The sequence below is a fragment of the Lagenorhynchus albirostris genome, chromosome 14 (genome assembly GCF_949774975.1).
Source record: "Lagenorhynchus albirostris chromosome 14, mLagAlb1.1, whole genome shotgun sequence".
In the NCBI taxonomy this organism is placed as follows: Eukaryota; Metazoa; Chordata; class Mammalia; order Artiodactyla; family Delphinidae; genus Lagenorhynchus; species Lagenorhynchus albirostris.
The window spans coordinates 40,366,153-40,388,655 of record NC_083108.1 but is presented as its reverse complement, the minus strand read 5'-3'; the positions used below and the strand labels follow the sequence as shown (position 1 = coordinate 40,388,655).

At 37.3% G+C, this 22,503-nt stretch overlaps 1 protein-coding gene across 1 annotated transcript in view; it reads left to right on the top strand.

Moving 5' to 3' along the window:
• ASXL3 (ASXL transcriptional regulator 3) overlaps window positions 1-22,503 on the top strand; it is a 180,349-nt gene that overhangs the window by 92,197 nt on the left and 65,649 nt on the right. The window contains exons 6-8 of the mRNA XM_060121228.1: window positions 221-338; window positions 1,299-1,418; window positions 10,306-10,469. Of these exons, the coding sequence (XP_059977211.1) occupies window positions 221-338; window positions 1,299-1,418; window positions 10,306-10,469 (402 nt within the window). The remainder of the gene's footprint in view (window positions 1-220; window positions 339-1,298; window positions 1,419-10,305; window positions 10,470-22,503) is intronic.

Sequence of the window (22,503 nt, the reverse complement as noted above, 5' to 3'; positions counted from 1 at the left end):
TGGTCTCAGGTTTATACCCTTTGCCAAAGCCTGATTTTATGCTTTTGAGGGAAAATGACAGGAAGGTGACGCTTAAGAGTCCTGACAAATGAGTGACTCTGTGGAATTTAAGTCTCTTAAGAGGTTCTATCTGATGATGGGCAAGTGGATCATTTAATTCAATTATGAGAAATCATTTTGACTATATTTTTATGTTCTATTTTATTATCATGTTTTGTAGGCTTTGAGGCAGCAGCAGAAAAGAAGAAATGGAGTCTCAATGATGGTAAACAAGACTGTTCCTCGTGTTGTTTTGACACCATTAAAGGTGTCTGATGAGCAGTCGGATTCGCCTTCAGGTAAAGAGCTAAAATATTGTATGCTTGGCCAGTTTCTTCCCGGAGGAGGCTTTCTCACCAAGAGAGATGTCATGAATTTTCTCTGGAACTGAATAATATTTCCACCTGAGGTTTCATTTAATTTTTTTATACCTTAGACTTTTTCAATGATTCAAAAATAATAGGGTATTTCGCTCTTAAAAACAAAACAAAACAAAAGCTTGCTCATCATCAAAGGACTTCATTTGCTAATGTCAGTAGATGCAAGAAAATGTGTAGTACTGCTAGGTGGATTTTTTTGTTGTTGCTTTGGCTTTTGTTTGAATGTTGAACTTTAATGGTGGACCCCATGCTGATGTGTAATGCCATCAAAAGCCGTTCTTCCGTGAGTGTGAATTTGTTTTTCCATCCTCTGCTGCAAAATCAGGAATCCTTTATTAGTTTTTGTGTTCTGGCAGCATTCTTCTCACCTCAGTGCAGCCCTGGCCGTTTCTTCTAATTTACCTCTGTCACTTTATCAGCTATGTACCATTCTGTATATTATAGAGTGATGTTTGCGTTTTCTCTTCCTGCTTCAACATAAAGTTATTAATAAAGGCATGATCTCTCCCTCTCTCCAAGCCTCCCTTCATCCTTCATCTTTCTGTCTCGGTCTTGCATCGTCTCCAAGTGGCACAGTATTGTTGAAGCTTATTCGTGTATTTTCACAAAAGATCTGAGTGCTTCTTTGAAAAGCTATCAGATCAGTGAACGTGTCTTTGACTCCACTATCAGGCCATCTGTTCATGCTTTTTGTTCTGTTTGATTGATTTATTGGGCTTTTCTCTTTATATAGAGTAGAGGAATCAGATTGTGGCCAAAGGTAGTGTATTAACTCTTAGCAAAGGAGATAATATCTACGGTTTGTAGAACAATTTGAGATTTTTCTTTTCAAGGACAGCAAGAGGAAGATAATGACATAATAACTATTTCCTTTTTTAGGATCCGAATCTAAAAATGGTGAAGCAGACAGTTCAGATAAAGAAATGAAACATGGGCAAAAATCCCCCACTGGAAAACAAACGAGTCAGCACTTAAAACGATTAAAAAAGTCTGGTTTAGGTGAGTGTTCAATATACTATAACATTTCACATTTTAGATATTTAAATCTTGTTGAATGAAATTATGGGGACTCTTTTCTTTAATAGTTAAGAATATTTTTAAATCTTTCCAATTTATCTAAACCAAAAAGAGTGCTAAAGAACGCAACATATTACAATGGAATGATTTTAAGCATGTTGCTAAATTTGTGAATGATACTATTGGATGAAGCAGAGGCTAAAGATAAGAGGTTTAAAACGATCTACGTATTAAAGTAATTATCTGCCAAGTCATAATTCTGTCTAACATGCAGTGTTTTGTTCCTGAAACTGGGTTTCACTTTATCGGAATACATTGTATTGGGGGGAAAATGCAACTTTTATAAAGTGTTCATTGAACTGAAGAGTACACTGTCATTGGGGTCTGCTGCAGTAAAACTGCTCTGCCTTGCTTTTCATCTTATGCTGTTTGAAATATTCAATAGTGCTTATCTGAAAAACAGTGTACAATTGCCGAGAAGTGTGGCAGACAGTTACTGGGTCTTGCAAGTCAGTACCAGGTTTTCTTTTGAAGATTTCCTTCCTGATAACTTTTCATCAGGAACTCAATAGCAGCATTTTGGGGGAAAAGGAATATGGAAACTAAAAAGAGGAAAATAAACGTATCCTAGGCTGAACATTAAAATTCTAGACCAAACCTGCCTCGTTGCATGTCTGGACCTAATGGCTTCATTTCTCTCTCTCAGTTATTTCATCTCTGAGTTAGGGTAATGATAATGACCTAGATCATTGTAACATTTTGTAAAATGATGGGTAGAAAGTACAGATTTATTGACCTGAACTTTATTATTGGTTCTGCCACTTACTTTCTTGGCAACTTAGGGTAATTCTTATTTGCAGAGTTTATCTGTTTGTAAAATTCAAGCAAGATTTTAACCCATTTATTTATTTATTGAGTAAAGATCTATTGAGTGCCTACTATATACCAGGATTTTGTTAAATTCTGGGAGCATATTTTCAGTAAAGTCTTTGAATGGGGTTTAGATAGCCTTATGTAAGAGATCTTTGGGAAAGCAGAGTTTATGTTTGTTTTAAATTCTTTAAACACAGCATAATTATCTTTTTCATTGTTTCCAAGGCTAAATCATTTTATAGTTATTGTCTAGCCCAAAACATATGCGTTAGTTTATAAACACCTACATATATACTGACATGTTTTTTCCTAGTCTTTTTGAGTTTTCTAAATTAAGTACTTTGAGTAGCTTCTGAAGCTGGAAACTGTAATGGGAGAGTGATATGTAAAGAATGTACTAAAAAAGGAAGCCCCCCCCCCCAAATATCATGTTATGTTACCCTAAGTAATTTAAAAGTCAGTGACCTTCAGTTAAAAACAGTCTGCTACAACCTCAGGAAAGTCAATGCCATATCATGAGTTTAAGAAAATTCAAGGCATGGGGACCTCTTCATTTCTTTACTTAGCTGCCTTCAGGGCTGGGGTTCAACAAGGCTTGTACTCTTGTCAGGATCCTGTCAGGTGCTCAGGTCTTCAATCAGGATCTCTTGTTCTAATTGTTGTAACCTAGGAATCCTGCACGCCGCTTAGCATCTTACATGTTAACAATCATACAGTAAAGGTTAACAATCATACAGTAAAGGGTTTTCAGCTAATTTGTTAGCAAATTTAAAAGGCGATAAAGGAGACCACCATGTTCTTTTTAACCTGCTTCTTTCTTTTTAGACTACTAAGTAGTAGAAATAATGAAGCTACTTTAATGAAGGAATGGAAAACTACCCGTATTTAATGCAGTGGTCTTGGTACTTTGACATATTATCTCATTTACTTCAATTATGTACAGTTGAATTATTTTTATTTTACAGCTAAGGAAACGGAGGTCCAGAGAGTTAAGAGGGTTGTCCATAATGACACAGCTATTACAAGCCAAGGCACAGCTAGCTCCAAAGTCCAAACCATTATTTCAGAATATGTTCTGAATGTCTATAATCATCCAGCCTGTGTTGTAGACCTGTGGGCACCACTGAGGAGTAGCATAGCATCTATGACATGATGAGCCTGCCATGGGTGTTAAAATGCAGGTACACTAGTTACACATAGAAGGAGAGCTAGCAACTAAAACATTTCCTGGCTGATCCTGTAAAATCAGAGGAAGAAGGTGGGATTTAAGGTCAAAAGTAACCTGAAGGTGATTACTAGGAAGGAACGCTGACTGACTGAGTAACCCAACAAGCAGCTGAGTACAATGGCTTACTTTGTGCAAATGAAGTTGGTAGTACTTATTAAGCCTCCAATATATGCCCAGCACCATACAATGAAAAGTGAAAACATGCAAAAGGAAAGAAAGGGCCTTAAAGGTGACCATCTCCAGATAGAATCCCATGTGTCTTCTAGAAAGTAATGTTTCTGATGTCCTGTGACCTTAGGAATCTTACAGAGTAAAGGATTCTCTGTTCTGTGCAGCGTTTTAGAATCATAACTAAAATGTAAGTTCCTTGAATTAGGGGTTGTTGACTTACACCAGTTTTTAATTATGCTTCTTTCCTACCCAATCACACAGTAGGAGTTTAAAAATTACTAAACAAATCCAAGCTTCTAATGGATATCTCTGAGGGGTTTTTAATAAATTTCCTCGCTGAGCTCAACTTCTGGGATTCATTCCAATATATTTTATTTGGTTTAATCTTTTTGTAGTGAAGAATTACAACTTTGCTGGTTTCATAAAATGTTACATACTTTTGAAATAAATTAATGCTGGAAAATAAATTTGAAGAGTAACCCTAAATACTGTCATCAAAAATAACTTCCCCCAGGCTTCCCTGGTGGCGCAGTGGTTGAGAGTCCGCCTGCCGATGCAGGGGACACGGGTTCGTGCCCCGATCCCACATGCCGCAGAGCGGCTGGGCCCGTGAGCCATGGCCGCTGAGCCTGCACATCCAGAGCCTGTGCTCCACAACGGGAGAGGCCACAACAATGAGAGGCCCGCGTACCACAAAAAAAAAATAAAAATAAAAAAAATAACCTCCCCCAGTGTTTTATAAATATTATTTGACATCTCCTAATGTGTAGCCATAGTCAGGGGTCATCTTAGAAAAATTGAATTATATCATTTTAATTAAAAGTACTAAATTTAATTAAGTTTAGCCTGAATAATAAAAAAGAATGGAAGTAAAACCAAAAACAAAATTGCTAAACATCGCCACGAGATATATTCATATCTAAAAGTTCTCTCCAAAGATACTAAAAATATGAAAAACTGGAATAGGAGTGATGATCATTTTAACTACTCAAGCTTTGGACAATATATTGTAAAGGATAGGGAGATAATTATACTTATGGTCCCTCTTAACTCCATGTTTTTGTTATATTATTTTTTAAACATCAAGGTTGTTAACATTTAATAATCTTTTTTTTTTTTTTTTTTTTTTTTACCATAATCCCCATAGTTCACTACCCCCCTGGTACTATATGGTAATGGATTCAGTGCTCCCCGGTAGACTGTTTACACAATTTCTTCATTTGTAAAGGGTACTTGGATTTATGTCGTAGATGATTAGATTTTGCCCTCTGATAATTTTTTTTCCCTAGACTTTACTCTTTGAAAGCCTATTTTTCTTCTCTGAGCTCTTTCAGAATCCATTCGTCTCTAATTTCTTTGAGACAACGAAGAACTCTCGTTTTGAACTCTTTCTGTATTTCTTTGGGCAGTTCCTCTTGCAACCAAAGGCCTTGGTCTGCCTCTTTCATGTGCTTCTTCCCTCTGTGTGAGTGTATGTGAGTACATCTTGTGTGCACATTTTATGCATAAATACCGTGTGGCTTCCCTTCTGGGAAATAGGAGGCTTTAAGCCAGCAAGGTCTCCAAAGTCTGCAGCCTTTATTCAGATTGGTGCTCTTCGACTCCCTTTGGTCAAAATAACAATTTCCCTGATCCTCATCAGACACTTTCCCATGATTTTTATTATGACTACAAAGTGTCGTCTTCTATAGCACAGACACTTACTGTGGCAATTCGGCAATTGTTGCTTCTTTGCTTCTCCGGACCTCAGCTACTTTATACTCTCTAGTGTCCAGGAATTAGACACTAAAATGACTACCTCTTTTCTTCCTCTGCTTAGTGTAGGGAGATGAGGTACCAGCTTTAATGAGATAAGACAATCAGATATAATGAGCTTGTTCTTAAGCCAATTAAGAGTAAGTATGTAAGGATAATTAAAATGGAATTAAACATCCTGTGTGGCAACAAATTTAGCAGTAAGTTCATCTGCTCTGTCTTTGTTCCAAAATTATAAAACATAATTTTGCTTAGATGGACATCTTTGAAATAGATCTTCTTTTGACTTTGTCATAAAACATTTAGAGAGGCACATAGTCTTTTTTTTTTTTCCCTGATACCCTTAAATATTTTGAACCATACCAAATAGTAACCAACAGCATAAGTTCTACTTCTCACATTGTCCATAATACATGTTTCTAAAATTTTATGATTTTCTCATTTCCCCAATACTCCTTCCCAAAGTTACTCTTGGTAAATGACCTCAACTCCCTCATATGGAGAGTATTTCGGCCATACGTAAGCATTAAGCAAATTCCTTTCCTGTATTTTCAACATTTCTGTCTCTAGGTTTTGCCTTTGCCTTCTCTGCTGAGAAAATAAGCTTCTTCCTAATTCTCTTCTTGTAGTCTATTTTATCTCCCTGTGAAATACTTGAAACATATAGAAAAACACAGATGCTAATAAAACATACATCTATATACCTGTCACCTTGACTTCATTCCTAACAAATGTTAGGAGTTTGTTGGGCAAAAAAAAATTGATAAAATTTTTGTACTTTTTGTGTTTATAAGTGAGATTGGCCAACAGATTTTCTCTCTCATATTGTCTTTGTTTGTCCTTATTTTGGAATAAAAGTTATATTAACTTCATAAAGTGAACTGAAGAGCTTTCTTTACGTATTCACTGGAATAAGTATAAAATGAGTGGGGGGAGAGTTCCTTGATGTATTGGTAAAATTCGTCTTTAGAGCTATTTGTAATATGTGCTGTGCATGTATGTGGGGAAGGAGGGGTTGTCTATTTATTTTACAAAAGTTTTCACAAATTTATTGAGGTTTGCTATTTTTAATATAATTTGAAAATTTGCAAACTTGAAATACTTTATGTCTTCAGAGATATTGGCTAAAGTCATAGTAGTATGATTTTTATGCATATTATACTATTTAAAATCAAATTTTAATTATAATTTTATTTGCCTTGTATATCTATACTGTATCTCAAATTATGTGCCTACCTTTCATTCCTATTCGTGTTTATTTATGCCATCTCTCACTAGATTTATACCTATTTTATTAGTCTTAAAAAAATCCTTCTTCTGTTCTTGATGGTCTTCATTGTTCTTTTCTATTTCATGAATGTGTACTCTTATTCTTTACAATCTTTCTCCTTTCTTCTTTCTCCGGTTTTTATTCTGTAGTTCATTCATTTACTTCTTGATTTGCACACTTAACTCTTGAATTTTCAATATTTTTTCTACTCTCGAATATATACAACTTATTTTTAAAACAAATTCAGCTGCATTTTACAAATTTTGGCATTATCATTTAGAATGTAAATATTTTGTAATTTCCATTACAAAACATTTCTTTAACTTGTGAGGTACTTAGAAGTGTACTTCCAAATGTCCAAATATATAATGAGTGTGGGAAGATTGGAGAGTTGCTATGTTATTGATATCTAATTTTACTTCTTTGTGGGTAGAGAGATGAGGTTTTATATTATTCTTCAGTATTGTTGAGACTCAGTGGTCAGCTTTGGGGGTTTTTTGTTGTTTTTTTGTTTTCTTTACTGTTTCCTGAGTGCTGACCAAAAAATTGCTTTCTCTTAAGGGCTCAGTGCAGTGTCCTATGTTAAATTCATTGGTTTAAGATCAATTATTGAGTTTTTAAAGTCCTTGGTATTCATAAGACAAGTTTTTTGCTTGTTATCTCAATGTCTGGTAAAATATCTTCAGATGTTCCACTGGCATTATATAGTGCCAATTTCTCTTTTTAATTCTCTCAATTTTAAATTTTGAATGCTATGCTGTTGAAATGGATGCAGGCTCTAGGTCATTGTATCTTTCCAGTGAATTATTCCTTTTATACTCAAGGAATTACTTTCTTATCCCCAATAAGGTTTTTTTTTTACCTTTGTTTATCTTTGATGTTAATATTGTAGTATTGCTTTTTTTGATGTTTTGAATGTCTGCCTGGTATGTCTTAGTTTATCTCCTCATTTTCTTCTGTTCCATGTGATTTTTATTTTAAGTATATCTCTTGTAAAGCAGTATATAATCAGATTGTGTTGCTTTTAAAATCTAATATGAAATCCATTTGTATTTTTTTACTGTGTTGGGGACTTAATCAAAATTTCTTTTTCTCCTTTTATGCCTTCATGTGATTGAGTTTTCCTTCCATGAATTTATTTGGAAGTTATAAGTCTTTTCCATTTCTCCCATTGACTACCTACAGAGTTTTTTGGATGGAATGTCCTATAAATATCAATTAAGTCCATCTTGTTTAATGTATCATTTAAAGCTTGTGTTTCCTTAGCTATTTTCATTTTGGATGATCTGTCCATTGGTGAAAGTGGGGTGTTAAAGTCCCCTACTATGATTGTGTTACTGTCGATTTCCCCTTTTATGGCAGTTAGCATTTGCCTTATGTATGGAGGTGCTCCTATGTTGGGTGCATAAATATTTACAATTGTTAAATCTTGGATTGATCCCTTGCATGCAAATGGAAGTCAGCTGGAGTAGCAATTCTCATATCAGACAAAATAGACTTTAAAATAAAGACCCTTACAAGAAACAAAGAAGGACACTACCTCTAGAGTTTTAACAAACTAACAGTATCTCTCCTGTTTCCAAACAGTGCCAGGGTTATATGGTGTTCTCATTTCAATCACACCTTCCCATCTCTCATGCAATTGCTGTCTCCTGTTTTTTGTGGTTTTTTTCCATTTTGTTTTAATTCTCATTAGTTGTTAGTATTATTTTTCACTGTTAATGTTTATTTGGAGTTACTCATGTCTGTGAATCTTTTAGTTTGTCATTGCTTCTGCAACCCACTCATTCATTCTTTGAGTTAATTTCTTTATTTGTTAAGAACATCCACTAGTACTTTTTCAGCAAGATTCTCTAAGGGATAGTTTCCATTTTGGATACTGAAAATATTCTTATATCGTTAATATCATTGCCATTTAAAGGGACTTTATTAGCGAAATTCTAGATCAATGCTTCTTTTCTTTTGGCCCTTTGAAGATACTTCATTGTCATCTGTAATTTATTGATGATAAGGTTCCTGTGTCTTATTGTGATCCCTTTGGAGGTAATCTATTTTTGTTCGAAACTGTTTTAAGGTATTCTTTTTATTTTTGATGTTTTGCTATTTCAACACATCGGATGGAGGAATGGGTATTTATCCTTTTTGAGATTTGGTATGTTGCTTTATCTGAGGACTCATCATTTTTTCAGTTCTAAGACTTTCAGACATTAGCTCTTCAAATATTGCCTCTCTGCTATTTGCTGTGTTTTTTCATTCTCAAACTCCTGTAAATGTGCATCCCGACTGCTTATTCCATTCCCTTTATTTTTTCTCTCTCCTGCTTTCTTGACTCATCATTTTTAATGCTGCATTCAAGATATTTTCATCAACTCTATATTTATTCAATAGCTATTTCATTGTATCCATGGAATATTTTTAAAAAATTTTAAACTAAATTTTCATTTCTAGAAGTTCTATCTGTTTCTGTTTCAAATCTGCCTATTTTTAAAAATTACAGTGTCCTGTTTTTTCATAATGAGTTTATTTTCTTTTTTGTTTCTATTGTTTAAAACAAGGGGCAGCAAGTTTTTCTGTTAGGGGCCAGAGAGTAAATGCTGTAGGCTTTGTGAGTCATGTGATTTCTGTCACAACTATTCAACTCAGCATTGTAGTGCGAAGGCACATCTAGACAGTAGCTAAACAATTGGGCATGTCTGTGTTCCAGTAAAAGTTTGTTTACCAGCAGCCACTGGACTGGATATAGTGCATGGGCAATAATTTGCTGACCCTTGATTTAAATCACACTCTATTAAAATCACATTCAAGTGATTCTCTTAACTCAAGCAACTGAGAGTGGTAATTCTTCCGTTTGATGCATCAGCTGACTGTCCCTTATGGTGGATTGTTCCCTTGTGTGTCGTAATTTCGAATTGTGGGCTCTATATACAGCCGTCTGTTGGAGGTCATTGTACCTGAGTTGTAGAATTATCCTACAAAGCATACTGGCATTTCAGGCCTCACAGCTAATATTTTTATAAAGGATTGCTGTTTTAAAGTATTACCCTTAAATTACCCTGAATAGGCATCTTCTGAAATACTCCAGTGCTTAGTGCTGTGCATGACACTTGGGGAGCACACAGCTATCAGCTATAATGCTCTCATTATCTCCATTAAAATAAACAGCACTCTTATTGTTATCATTGATCCTAAGTCTTATAGAATCTACAAAAACTGTAGTTGTTACCATTTATGCTCCTGAAGTTTTCGAGGATTCTGATTAATTGGAAGACCATAATTAAAATACTTCTTTATCTAGACCTGGTGCTACTTTGAGTTAAAAATACAGATGGTATTGAGTGAAGCAGACATTATGAAAATTAAAGACAACTAAGGCAAGATAGAAACCCAAAGAAACTTCGGAGATTTCATTCTGAAATATCATTCTTAAAAGAGATAGAATTAAATACATTATCAAATATATATATATATATATATATATATATATATATATAGTCAGTATACATATGTGTGTGTACAGGTGTATGTTTTTCCCAATCTATAGTGAATTCATACCTCTTGCTTATTTATCACAGGACACTTGAAATGGACCAAAGCTGAGGATATTGACATAGAAACCCCGGGATCTATTCTTGTCAACACTAACTTGAGGGCATTAATAAATAAACATACGTTTGCTTCCTTACCTCAGCATTTTCAACAATACCTCCTGCTTTTGCTCCCAGAAGTGGATAGGCAGGTAAGTAGAAGTTTCAGACATTTGGTATTAGTCACCAGTTATATTATTATGAACTGGCAGGTCTGTTATCGAAGATGACTGATACATGGATGGATAGTTTTCTAATAATCTAGTATATTTGTGTAATTTATATACTTAAATGCTAGCATTGGTGTGTTTGCTTAATCTGCCTAAACAGACTCATTTTTCATGATCACTAGTGAGCAAATTCAAACTTTAAAATACAGCAAGCACATTGCCATAGAGTGAAAACAACAGACCTACCTACACTGGGCAGGAAAAACAAAGAAATCAAACGTTCCAGTATCAAATAAATCTTTGAAGTAGCTTCCCCTTTGCCCTGAGGGAATATTGAAGTGCAGCAATAAAAAGCCAGGGTTTCTAAGAAATTATGTAAATATTTTCATTCTCAGTTCTTTCCAAAAACCATTTAAACCATTTAAAATTTATGTTTGGATTTGGCTTCTGAGAGTCTATCATCGTGAATATGATTGCCTATAAATAATCACCTTTTATCTTTTTTTTCAGTATAACTAAAAGTGCTTTAAGTGTATTTCTGTATTTTTTAAAAGCCTCTAAAATAAGGAAATACAAATATAGACTCATAATAGCAGGCATCAATCATCTTCTAAAGCTGTTTCCTTTGAAAAGAAAAAAAATATTTCATCGCATAAACTTTTATTAAATTTCACAAAACTGTTACATTTCCTTGTGATTCTCATTTCAATAAATTTTGACACTGTATATAGTTTCCAGTTGATGGACATAATGTGCATGTGTTTATGAATTTATATCTCAAAATGATAGGTACATCCATAAATTGAAATGGGCAAGATTGATTCAATATTTCCACATTATTTTGAATAAATTTTCTTAGCTTTTTATTTGATTCTGTTTTCTCCTAACTTACCCACCCTTTCATACATACTTAAAATTTGATAAGCTGCTGTCTTCTATCATTCTTATGTATCTCTCTGGTGGAGATTATTGTTCATATTTAGAAAAATACTATTTTGACTTTGAGTACATTTTTGTTTGAAAATTTGTTCAGTATTTACTATGAATATAAAACATGTTTGGTGCTTGGGAATAAGGGAAATATCTATTAGTAAGTGCCTATTGCATGTTTATTGAATCAATGATTAAATACACTCTAGTTGGAAACAGAAGCTATATTCCTGAACAATGAAAATATGAGGTAGAAACAGGTAAGCTTAGGGGGGAGAGCACAAAGTAAACTGAGCTTTTATATGTAGAAGGGAAAAAATCAGAGACAAATACAGGATCCTTGAATTGGGCCTAGAGGTATAGGCAGAATTTGAATAAAATAGATGGAGATGTATTTTATGTGAAAGATTCAAAGATACCAAATCAAAAGCTGATTTTGTGGGAGTCTGGATTATAGGAACAACAATGCAAATGAGTCTGGAAAGACAAATTAGAAGTCAATTTTGAAAGATGCCTTGAGTGTGACACTAAGGAGTCTAAACAGTGTTCACGCTGTGTTTGCAGTGCAAAGACACGGAGGGCTTTTGAACAGAGCTATAATGTAATAAGATCACTGCTTTTTAGGAAAATTATCCTGGCAATACTGAAAAGGGAATGTTAGAGATGGGAAGCATGAAAGTGTTGTTAGAAAGCAATTTTAGTTATTCCAAAAGGCAGAATGAGGGCTTGAATTTGGAGAATAGCCTCGAACTCGAAGAGGAGTAGGACCGTGCAGTCACCTTCCTCATCACCACCATCATCATTAGCACCATCATCCAGTGGTGGCAATTTTACATTTTGTCAAATAACACTTGAAGCAAGGTATAGGGGGAGGCCCCTGATCATTCCTGGGTTTCAAGCTGGTGTGACTGAGGATTGAGTTCAGGTGTTTAGAAAAACTTTATTTTTTTGGCAGGGGGAGGTGGATTTATTAGCTACGTGACTATTGCCTGCACTTCAACGTATGTGTGGTTTGTCTTGTTTACAGTTGTACCTCCAGATCCTGGAATAAGATTTGGCATATGTAAAGTACTCCAGTCTTTTTGGAAAGAAGAAATGACAAATTGTCCTTGGATTAGCCAAGTATTTCAGGAACCCAGGAGGCAGTGTCAATAAGCCTAATATTGAATTCAACCTGTAGCAGTTTCTGTTACTCAGTTTTTTCCAGTCACTGTGAGAAATATAAATGAATAAGGCACAATACCTGTTCTCAAAGAACATGTAGTCCATTGGGAAATCATTCATTCAAGAAATACTTACTGAGCATGTATTATGTGCTGCATATACTGTGCTAAATACAGAGGCTTCAGGAATGAATCTTCCAGAGGAATAACAGACGGAGGAGAAAGACAACCTCATGCTGAAATACAGTTTCCTCTTTACTAGGAAAGAAGTCTGATAACTGGATAGATCTATACCAAATTTAGTATAAGACCAGGCAGAGTGACATAAATGTCAAATACAAATATAAAGTCCTCAGAAGGCACGAAGGATGAAAAACTTTAATCTGAAAGTAGTATTGGAGAAGATTTTATGGTGGAACAGATACTTCACTTGAACCTTGAAGGACTAATAGGTGTTTTGTAAGTAGAGCCAAGGGAAAGTGAATTTTACAGAGGGAGAGCTTGTCATTTACACAGACTTGCTGTGTGTGTGGTAGGATGCTGTGCTAAAGGGTAATATGGTCTAAACCTCGATGACCCTGGTTGCAGATTAAGCTCTTTTAACTTTTTCTGAAACCAGTGGGCACCATCAGAGATTTCTCAAATGAGAAACAGCATACATAAAATAATTTAAATAAATATTTTAGTGCCTGGACATAGGGCAGGAGAAGAAGATCCAAAGGATAAATAACATATTGTCATTATTTTCTCTTAGGAGCCAGTAGCTCTGTAAAAAATGTATTGGAGAGGCAGAAAGATAAGACGCAGGGAGACTGGGCAAGAGACAGTCACAGTAGTTGAAATAAGAGATAAGAGTCTGACCTTAGACATTAGCCTTGGAAAAGAAAAGAAAGGAGTGAATTCCCGGCATATTTTCAACCCAGAAGAGTGGGAATAAATGACACTGCCTATGGGATGGTCTGGAAGAAGAAGGTCTGTAGAAGTTCTGGAAGGCAAATGGAGATTTTATTTAGGGTGACTTGGGAGGACAGGAAGGCTCTGTGGGCCTATTAGCATTTGACATCAAGAAGTTTAGAGCTCTTTCTCCGGGCCCTGCTAGAGTTGAGCTCAACCCTATCTCCCAGCAGAAAGGAACAGGCAACTTGATGAAACAACCTTCCAAAACCGGTCTATTTCACTTCAGTTTATAAAAACCCAAAAGTCGGTGAACATCACCATTTTCTAGGCCAGAATGAGTAGGAAAGGCATGGAAATGTGAATCTGATTACAAAGATTTATTTGAGCGAGTGGAAGGTACTGTAATTATGTGAAATACCTATGAATTTCACTTGTACAAAAGCTTGTTTTCACGTATTTTTACAAAATTTGAAATTCCCAGTTTTTTCGTTTCCCTCCTTTGACTACCCCAGGTTTCTGCCTGATTTCTCCCCTGAAGCAGTCCTACAGGCTGTCCTATTCTGGGCCAAATGAAGCCAAGGCTTATTTCATTATTACATCTTTAAAATAAGGGAAGCTAGGTTTCCCATTTACCTTGCCAGTGCCAACTATCATTAAGCCAGCCTGTATTTTTTTTTCCTATATCTGTACTTTTCTTTCTTTTTCTAGAGGTCTGTTTATCTTAGATTACATTTTTTTACATACTTCTAGTTGCTTTATGACAGTGTCACAACTAGTTTTATATTTAAGTTTGCTTTCCACACATTATACTGCAAGCAACAGAAAACTGAACTCAAACTGACTTAAATATAAAGGGGATTTATTGGCTCAGGTAATTATAAGATGGAGGTTAGAGTGGGCTTCTGGTTGCTGGTCCTGGAATTCAGTTATTATCAAGGATCCATTTAAGTGTTTAATGAATTCATTTTTAAAAAATCTCTCCCTTGTTGGCACTCTTCTAAACCTGAATCCCTTTGTAGTAGGATGGCTACCTGAATCCAAAAATGGGTATTTGCCTATTGGTTCACATTCCTGGGGAAAATACTTCTGTCCCAGTATTTCAAAGATAAACCTGAGTCACAAGAATGATACTACGTATCAGTAGATCACAGTGACTACTTCTTAAACAACGACCCTAGCTGAGGAAGTGGAATATGCAAATTGGTTTAAAGCAACCAGGCCTACTCCTGAATTTTAGAGTGCTCACCAACTCCTGAAGTAGAATGGTGCACTGTGGAGATGTCAGGAAAACTTTAGAAATCTGGTTTTTAGGAAGTTCTATTAGAGGCTATGCAATGGAGGGTGGGGGAGAAGTCAACTATCATGTCCACTGTAGTAGGGTAGGCGTTGAGTTTGGTTTTGAACACGTTGGGTTGAGATGCTTCTATAAACTATATGAAATGTCCAAAGATGGCTATATATATTCAGGTTTTGTGACTGGAGAAGATGGAATTAGTGATTAAAATTTACGTAGATTATACTGTCAGCTATGGGATTTGATGAGCCTGTGAGATATCATGGCCATCCCAAAGGAGTACATATATTTGTAAGAAAGTATTAGAAAGGGTATGGGAGGAGCCAGGGAATAGATATAAAATAGCAAATCCATGAGAGATCATCAGTGGGGAGGTTATGTACAGGCAAGTGTCTCAGATGGACATTAGGAAGTCACTGGGGAGTAAGTGGGACATCTTTTCTTTGTTCCTTTAGATCCATCCTCCACCTTCTTTTCTCGGCTTTGCTCCAGGAGGCTGTATATGGAGAGTAATCCACGTATGGACTACTGCATCAAGAGAAAGGATGCCTCTGTCTTCCTTTCTTTTTTCTTTTTTTGAATTTTGAAATAATCATAAACTTTCACAAAATTTAAAGATATATTAGAGAAGAAGTTTCAAGCCTCATTATCCATCCCTCCCCCCACCCTCAGTAATGTTATGACTTTAAGCCTGTTTTTTCCTACAAACAAGGGCGTCCTCTTGTGTAAGCACAGTGCAGCCAATCAAGATCAGGAAGCTAGCATTGATCATTCTTACTGTGTGATTCTTAGACTCTATTCAAGTTTAGCCACCTGTCCCAGTAATGTCACTTTTAGCAACAAGATTCAGTATGGAATCTGTCATTTTATTTAGTTGTCGTATCTTTTTAGTCTCCTTCATTCTAGAAGAGCTCTTTAATCATCTCTTGACTTTCATGATTTTGACACTTTTGAAGATTATAAGCTAATGTTAGTTTGTGTCATATTTCCTAGTGATCAGATTCAGATTGTGTACCGTTGGGAGGAATACGATAAATGATGCTATATTCTCCTCGCACCTATGAGGTGGCACACAATTTTGATTTCTCCCAGTCATTTGATTAAAATGTATCCGCCGAGTTTCTTTAGTGTAAAGTTGCTTCTTCCCTGTTTGTAATTAGATAGTATTTTGTGAGGATATATCCTGTTCTTGAGACTCTCAATTTATCCACTTACTCCTATCTGTATGGTTTCCTTGTTTCCTAGTTTTTCAATAGGTTATTATGCTCAGTTGTCCACATTTGGTCACTAGGAGCCTGTTCAAGCTGGCTCCTGTGTCTTCTGACGTGTCTGCATCACTCTTCGAGCATTTCATTACTTTAAAATACATGGAATTGTTTCAGTCTCATCTTGTACTTTCCCTGTCTCAGCCCTGGAATGAATCCTTTCTCCAAGGAGCCGTGGTTCCCTTTAGTGGAAGATGGTATTTAGAAGTCAGTATCTCACGAAACACTTGCTCTTTGCTATTGGGGTGTTGCTTCTCCCAGATCTATGACAGACCTAGGAAATATATGTATGTATATATAGGAATGCATACATCCATACATGTGTGTGCATGTGTGTGTGAACACCTCCTTCTGTGTCTTGGAGATAAGGGACATCTTATAGAAGAAAGAGTATGAGCCTATATATAAACATAGCACAATTTCTATCTGCATTTATTTCTATATGTTCCTCTATATCTTGTAAACCATGAATTCACACTAATACCTTCAACGCTAATCTAATACCCCATAGTTCATTCTGGTTTTCTCCCTTTCCAAAGCTGTTTGACAGTGACAGTGAGAAACTCAGTTTCTATTATCCTTAATATATCTAAGTAGTCGATTAATCCCCTTGTAGGTAACCAGTCTTCCATGTTGGCCAGCATACCTCCCCATGGGGATGGTCTCCTTGAGGCTCTGACTTTCCATGACGGCCCACGTACCCACCCACCCTGCTTGGGCACCTTCCCCCCACTTCCTGCTTGACCCCTGACACTGCTTATCAGGCCTGGCCTGTACAGGCGCCCCACCACCACCAAACCATGCTCTGTCTCTGCAGCTCCCCCCCAGGCCTCCCCTCTACCTCACCCCGCTGGGCGCAGTGATCCCACTCTGAGCCATCGTGAGCCCCTCATGCAGGGACCTATGTTAATTTTAGCTTCAGGCCTGAATTCCTCAGGAGGGGGAGGAGAAGGCCTTCTGGATTCTAATAGGTTTCAGCTCTTGGGAAGCCCCAACAGGGGGTTGGGTGGAGGAAGAAAAGTGAGGCTGAGCCCCTTACCTGCCCTGTGTGGTCAGCACGGGCCACATCCACTGACCAGCTTCTGTCAGAAGGCCCTTGCCACACAGCTCTCTCTGTCCAAATTCCCGCTTCTCCCCTTACCGTTCATGTCAAATACTAGCCCCCATCATTAGCTCTGGTTTAATGCACTGTCCTCTGTGGTTTTGCTGCATCCTGCCCACACCTTTATAAATAGTCACTTTAATCTACTTTCTTTGAACGGTGATGACTTGAATGAGCCACCTGTACCTGCCGGGCTCCTGAATGACAGACCTTTTGAGGAAGTAGAATGATGTGGCTGTAAGCAGACTCTGGTGGTTTGGGGGAGGACTAGGGTATATAGTTCATTCATTCAACCAGTGTTTATTTAACATGTATTATGTGCCGGATAAGCATTGGTGATATAAACATTAATAGGTTCCACTTCCTACCTTGAGGGAAGTAATGGTTAGAGAAGAGTGGGGCTGGGCATGAGGTGAAGACCTGTAGGTCCAGAGCTATGCCATGGTGTTAGTATATGCATTGTGTTAAGGTGACACGGAGGAGGTGATTATGTTCTGTCTGTGGGCGTTGGAGAAGGTTTCAAGAGAAGGTATTACTGAACTAGGTCCAAAACAATGGAGGAAGTTTCCCAAGTTAAGAAGTGTGTCAGGCATTCCTAGTAGAGGAAACATATTTATCAGTAATAATACTGATTACCTACAGTGCTAGGCCTCCTACAGAGATGAGCACTAATGCTTACAGTAACTCTCCAAAGAGTCTGCATTATTAACCCCACCTCATATGTGGAAACTGTGGATCAGGGAGAGAAAAGGACTTAACGTAACTTCTTCCAAGTAAAAACGCGGGAGCCAGAATTTGAACACAGGTTTGTCTAGTGCCAAGTTGATGCTCTTTCCCTACATGATGCTCCTGGCACCCAAGAGAGAGGCAGAGAAGTATATGATGTCTGTCCACGCATAATTTTAGATGACTGGGGTATAGGGTGAGAAACTTGAGGCTAGAAAGGTAGGCTGGAGCAAGCCTGTAAAGAAGGCCATGTAGAACATAGCAAGGTTTTACATTTGGGGCATGACATTATTAGATTTATATTATAGAAAAAGAGCTCTATTGGAGGAATGAAGCATGGAATAGAGGAGAGATTCCCCCATTCTCCACCTGGCTGTGGTGTAGCCACACTATCTTCCTTCCTGCCCCTGAAACCTCAGCTTCTGTTCTCTCTCAACCTCTGTGCTTTCTCACAGCTCTGCCAGGAATGTTTTCTCAGCATCATTTGCCAAGGCCAGCTCGTTCTTCTCCACCAAGTCTCAATGTCAGCTCCTCATAAAGGCTCTTCTTTCCTCCCCTCCCATCTAAAGTAGCCTCTCTGGATGTTTTCTGTCTTAGTTATCTATTTATTTCCTTTCCTGCACTTGTCACAGTCTATGATTAACTTGGTTATGTATCTGTTCATTTGTCTTTCCTCATGAAAATAAACAGCCCCAGGACAGTGGCTCTGTTTCTGCCATTCACTGTGCCTGGCATATAGTAAGTGCTCAGTAAGTGTTTTCCTAGTCAATGAATATAGCCCGGGAAGCCACTTATAAAGCTAGTTTAACATATCTGATAAACGTAAGAACTTTTGCCGAAGCCAAAGAGTGAAAAGGAAAGGCCTCATTCATGAGACATTGTATGAGTTTGCTAGGGCTACCATAACAAAATGCCACAGACTGGGTGACTTAGAAACAGCATTTATTTTCTCACAGGTCTGGAGGCTGCAAAGCCAAGTTCAAGATGCCAGCATATTTCGATTCTCCTGAGGCCTCTCTTCTCGGCTTTTAGACAGCCTCCTTCTCTGTGTGTCCTCACGTGACCTTTTTTCTGCATGCCTGCATCACTAGTGTCCCGTTCTCTTCTTATAAAGGCACCCCTCATATTGGGTTGGGGCCCACCTATACGACCTCATTTAATCTTAATTACCTCTTTGAAGGCCATGTCTCCAAATATAGTCACATGGTTAGGGCTTCAACCTATGAACTTGTGCGGGGGGGCAATTCTATCCAATACAGGCATTTTAGAAATAAAATCATCATGATTTGGTAATTGGATTTGAGGGGGAAGGAAGAATTGAATACCCCTTTTAGGCAGTAAGTATTTATTACGCATTTGAGAATAGCAAAAGATTGGTATGTTTTTAAAGCTAGGATGGGCTTAAACATGTTTTTGTCCTAAAAACTGAGGCAGTTGATAGAAGAAATTGACGATAGAAGAGAGAGGATTTGATTTATGGATGGAAGTCTTAGAAGAGATGGCAAGGAATGGACTCTCTTGATAAAGAAGCTGGCTTAAGAAAAAAAGAAGTGTTGATTTCTGAGATCAGAGAGGAGAGAAGCAGGAAAGAAGGAGGGAAGAAATAACTAAGTGTGAAGAGTATGGTGCAGAGTGAGGGGTTTTCAGCTGGGTGGTGGTGTATTTGTCTTCTCAGAGGCTAGAGAATTAGGGGTTTCACAAGAGTTAAAGGCTTTGGAAAGCAGCCTGATGGACTGTACTGTGGCTTCATCCTGGGGAAGAAGTGGCTACTGAACAGCATTGAGGCCCCATCTGAGTTCAGATGCCAGCAGACACACTTGGTCTGCTTCTGTGTTTCCCACCCCACAGTGCTAAGTATTGGTACACTTAGCTTGGTGCCAGGAGTTGGATTTTGCCAGGGTGTTGGAGATTTACAAAGGAGCTGAAAGGTTGTAGGGGACTTGTGAGATGCTTGTTGGGGTGGTTGATTATGGGGTCCAGGCTGGATAGGAAGAAAACTTAGAGTGAGTGGAGGTCTCAGGGAAAGGAAAATGTGGATTAAAGGAAGAAAGCTACATTTTGAATGAAGAGTCTCAGAATAACACACTTTGAATATGATCAGGTTTGGGTAAACGCATGGGTCAAGTGTCATCTCCTTGGCCACAGCATTTTGGTTCAGAGACCAAATACAAAGAAACAAGAGGCCAGAGCAACGTTGCTCAGTGCCAGTGAACAGGCAGAATTGTAGCTAGTTCTTCCTTCAGTCCCCACGTAGGAATACTGGCTTAATAAATTCAGGGCTGGGGTTTATTTCAGATGTTGCCTTTTCTGCTTAGCTCTCTGCAAGATGTGCTTGCAGAATTCTTAGAACCTTCTAGATTATACATGACAGATCCCTTCTTTCTTTAAGAATTTGTACTTTAGAAACGATGTCTACGTAGAACAATTTTGAGACCTTTTTAAAATATAGGGCAACTGGTGGAATAAATGTCAACTCAGGTGGAGTGTTATTTAGGTTTTTGTTACACTTTCAGGTTGGACGTCACTGATGAATAGGTTGTTGTCATTTCTGTTGTCTGTGTCATTTTTAAGTGATGTTCATCTCTTTCTCCATTCAGTGGCGTCGGCCTCTCGGGGCTGTGTCTCCAAATACTTATAGGACCATCCCCCAGCTGCTTCTAAATAAATTATGCCTGTTATTTTTTCGTCCAAGTGGTAATTGCAGCATTTCAATCCATTCTTACTAATCTCCTGATTTGGTCCTGCATTCATATCTGTGTGTCTGTGCTCTGTTAAATGACAGGCCACTGAAGGATATGTACTATGAAGGATATGTACTATGTAGTCTCTTTAAAACCCTATCTAGCTTTGTGCTCTTCAGGTTTTTGAACTCACTGGTAATAATGCACATCATTTTAACTGTGGAGAATGTCATTAAACTAAAATGGAACATTTACACAGTCCCTTTTGCAGAGAATTTCAGACCAGGAAAATGAATGTGTGTGTCAGACATTTTACAGCACATGAGAATGTGATTTATTGATTTCTGATGGCTCTGTTGGCATCAGTGTATATATTTAAAGAGTCACGCAGCCTTTATAAATACAAATGGGAAAGGGCTTTCCATCTTTTTCTTCCATGGAAATAGCTCATACATTTGCAATAACTCAGGCTCCTCTTAGAGATTGCTCTATGTACTGTATATGTTGATTTTAAAATTATACCGTTATTTTATTCTACAAATAGCATATACAATGAAATGTCAGTTTACCAAACAGATTATAGAAATTCAAAACTATTAAAGATGTGAAAAAATACTCGTATCTTAAGCCTCTAGGTAAAAGTAAGCACGTACCTGCGATGTAATTATTTTAATGGAACTGACATTTTGGCTTTTTCCCTGCTTCTGAAAGCATATCTTAAAGTACTTAGGAAATCCAATATTCCTTCCAGCCTCAGGCACTTACTGGTGATAGTAAATCATACATGACCAAAGATATCCTTGCAGACCACGCCTTGGTATTTCCATTCTCGCCATTTGAGCTCTATGCTCATGCAGGGAAGTGATTTCATCTGGATATTATTCGTTTCTTAGCTAACTGGATAGTTAACATCAACTTCTGTTTATCAGGATCTGCTTCAGTGTATATCAAATAATGTTTAGACTGGATTGAATTACAGATGTGCAAGTAATTGCACATAATAGGCAATCCAACAAATGGAGCCTATTCTGTCCCGTGCATAAGGTAGTTAATTGAAGAGCACAAACTTATTTAACCCGGACAACATCCCATTCTGTGCATTAAACCACTTTTTTTCTCCTTTATATTGAATACTAAGTGGCCACCCCATGGCCTGTGGGAGTGTCTTTGGCCCTGTGTGATCACCAGCCATTGGCTTACCAGATTAATAAATATTTACTGTTGTCATCTAATATTTGCATAATCACCTTTTGTTATATAAATTATTTAGTAATATATGTATGTTTAATTCTTAACTACTAGTTTATACAGGAATGGAGAATAAGGAACTTTAACCTTGCTTTGTCATACAAATGACTAGAATTTGAGAAAGGGAGTCATGCACGTGGCAGATTATATATCAGTGCCTCTCCTTTTCATAAGGGGCATTGTAATGCCAAGGTCACCGTGGACCATTAGGGACAGGTGTCATACAATGACTTACCCTTAAACTGGGCTCGAGAGTAGAAAGAAGAGAACAGATTTCACTTATTAAATCACCTTTAGAACTCATAGTAGTTATCAAACCCTATTCAAAAAATAAAGTTGCCTGAGAAAATATTTTGGTTCCATTTGTAAAATTTATTAAAGACCAGTGTAAAGGAATAAAGAATCAATTATAGGCAGGAAGTAAACAGTCTAATAACGTTTGAACCTCTGGATTAAGGTGGCAGTATAAGTGCGTATTGAATTTGCTTCTCTGCTTCTAGATTCCCATTAAAATGACACTGGCTTTTTCCCATCAATATATTTCTTTATCAGTCCTGGAACCTGGGGGAAGAATGCCATCCAGATTACAGAAACTGGGAGGAGTTTCTGCTGGAGGCGATGAAGGTGAGACTAGACGGAGGTGAGAGGTGTCCAAAGTGCAAGTGACCGCCTATAGAGAGCTGCCTGTGGGATTTCACTGAAAGGGACTG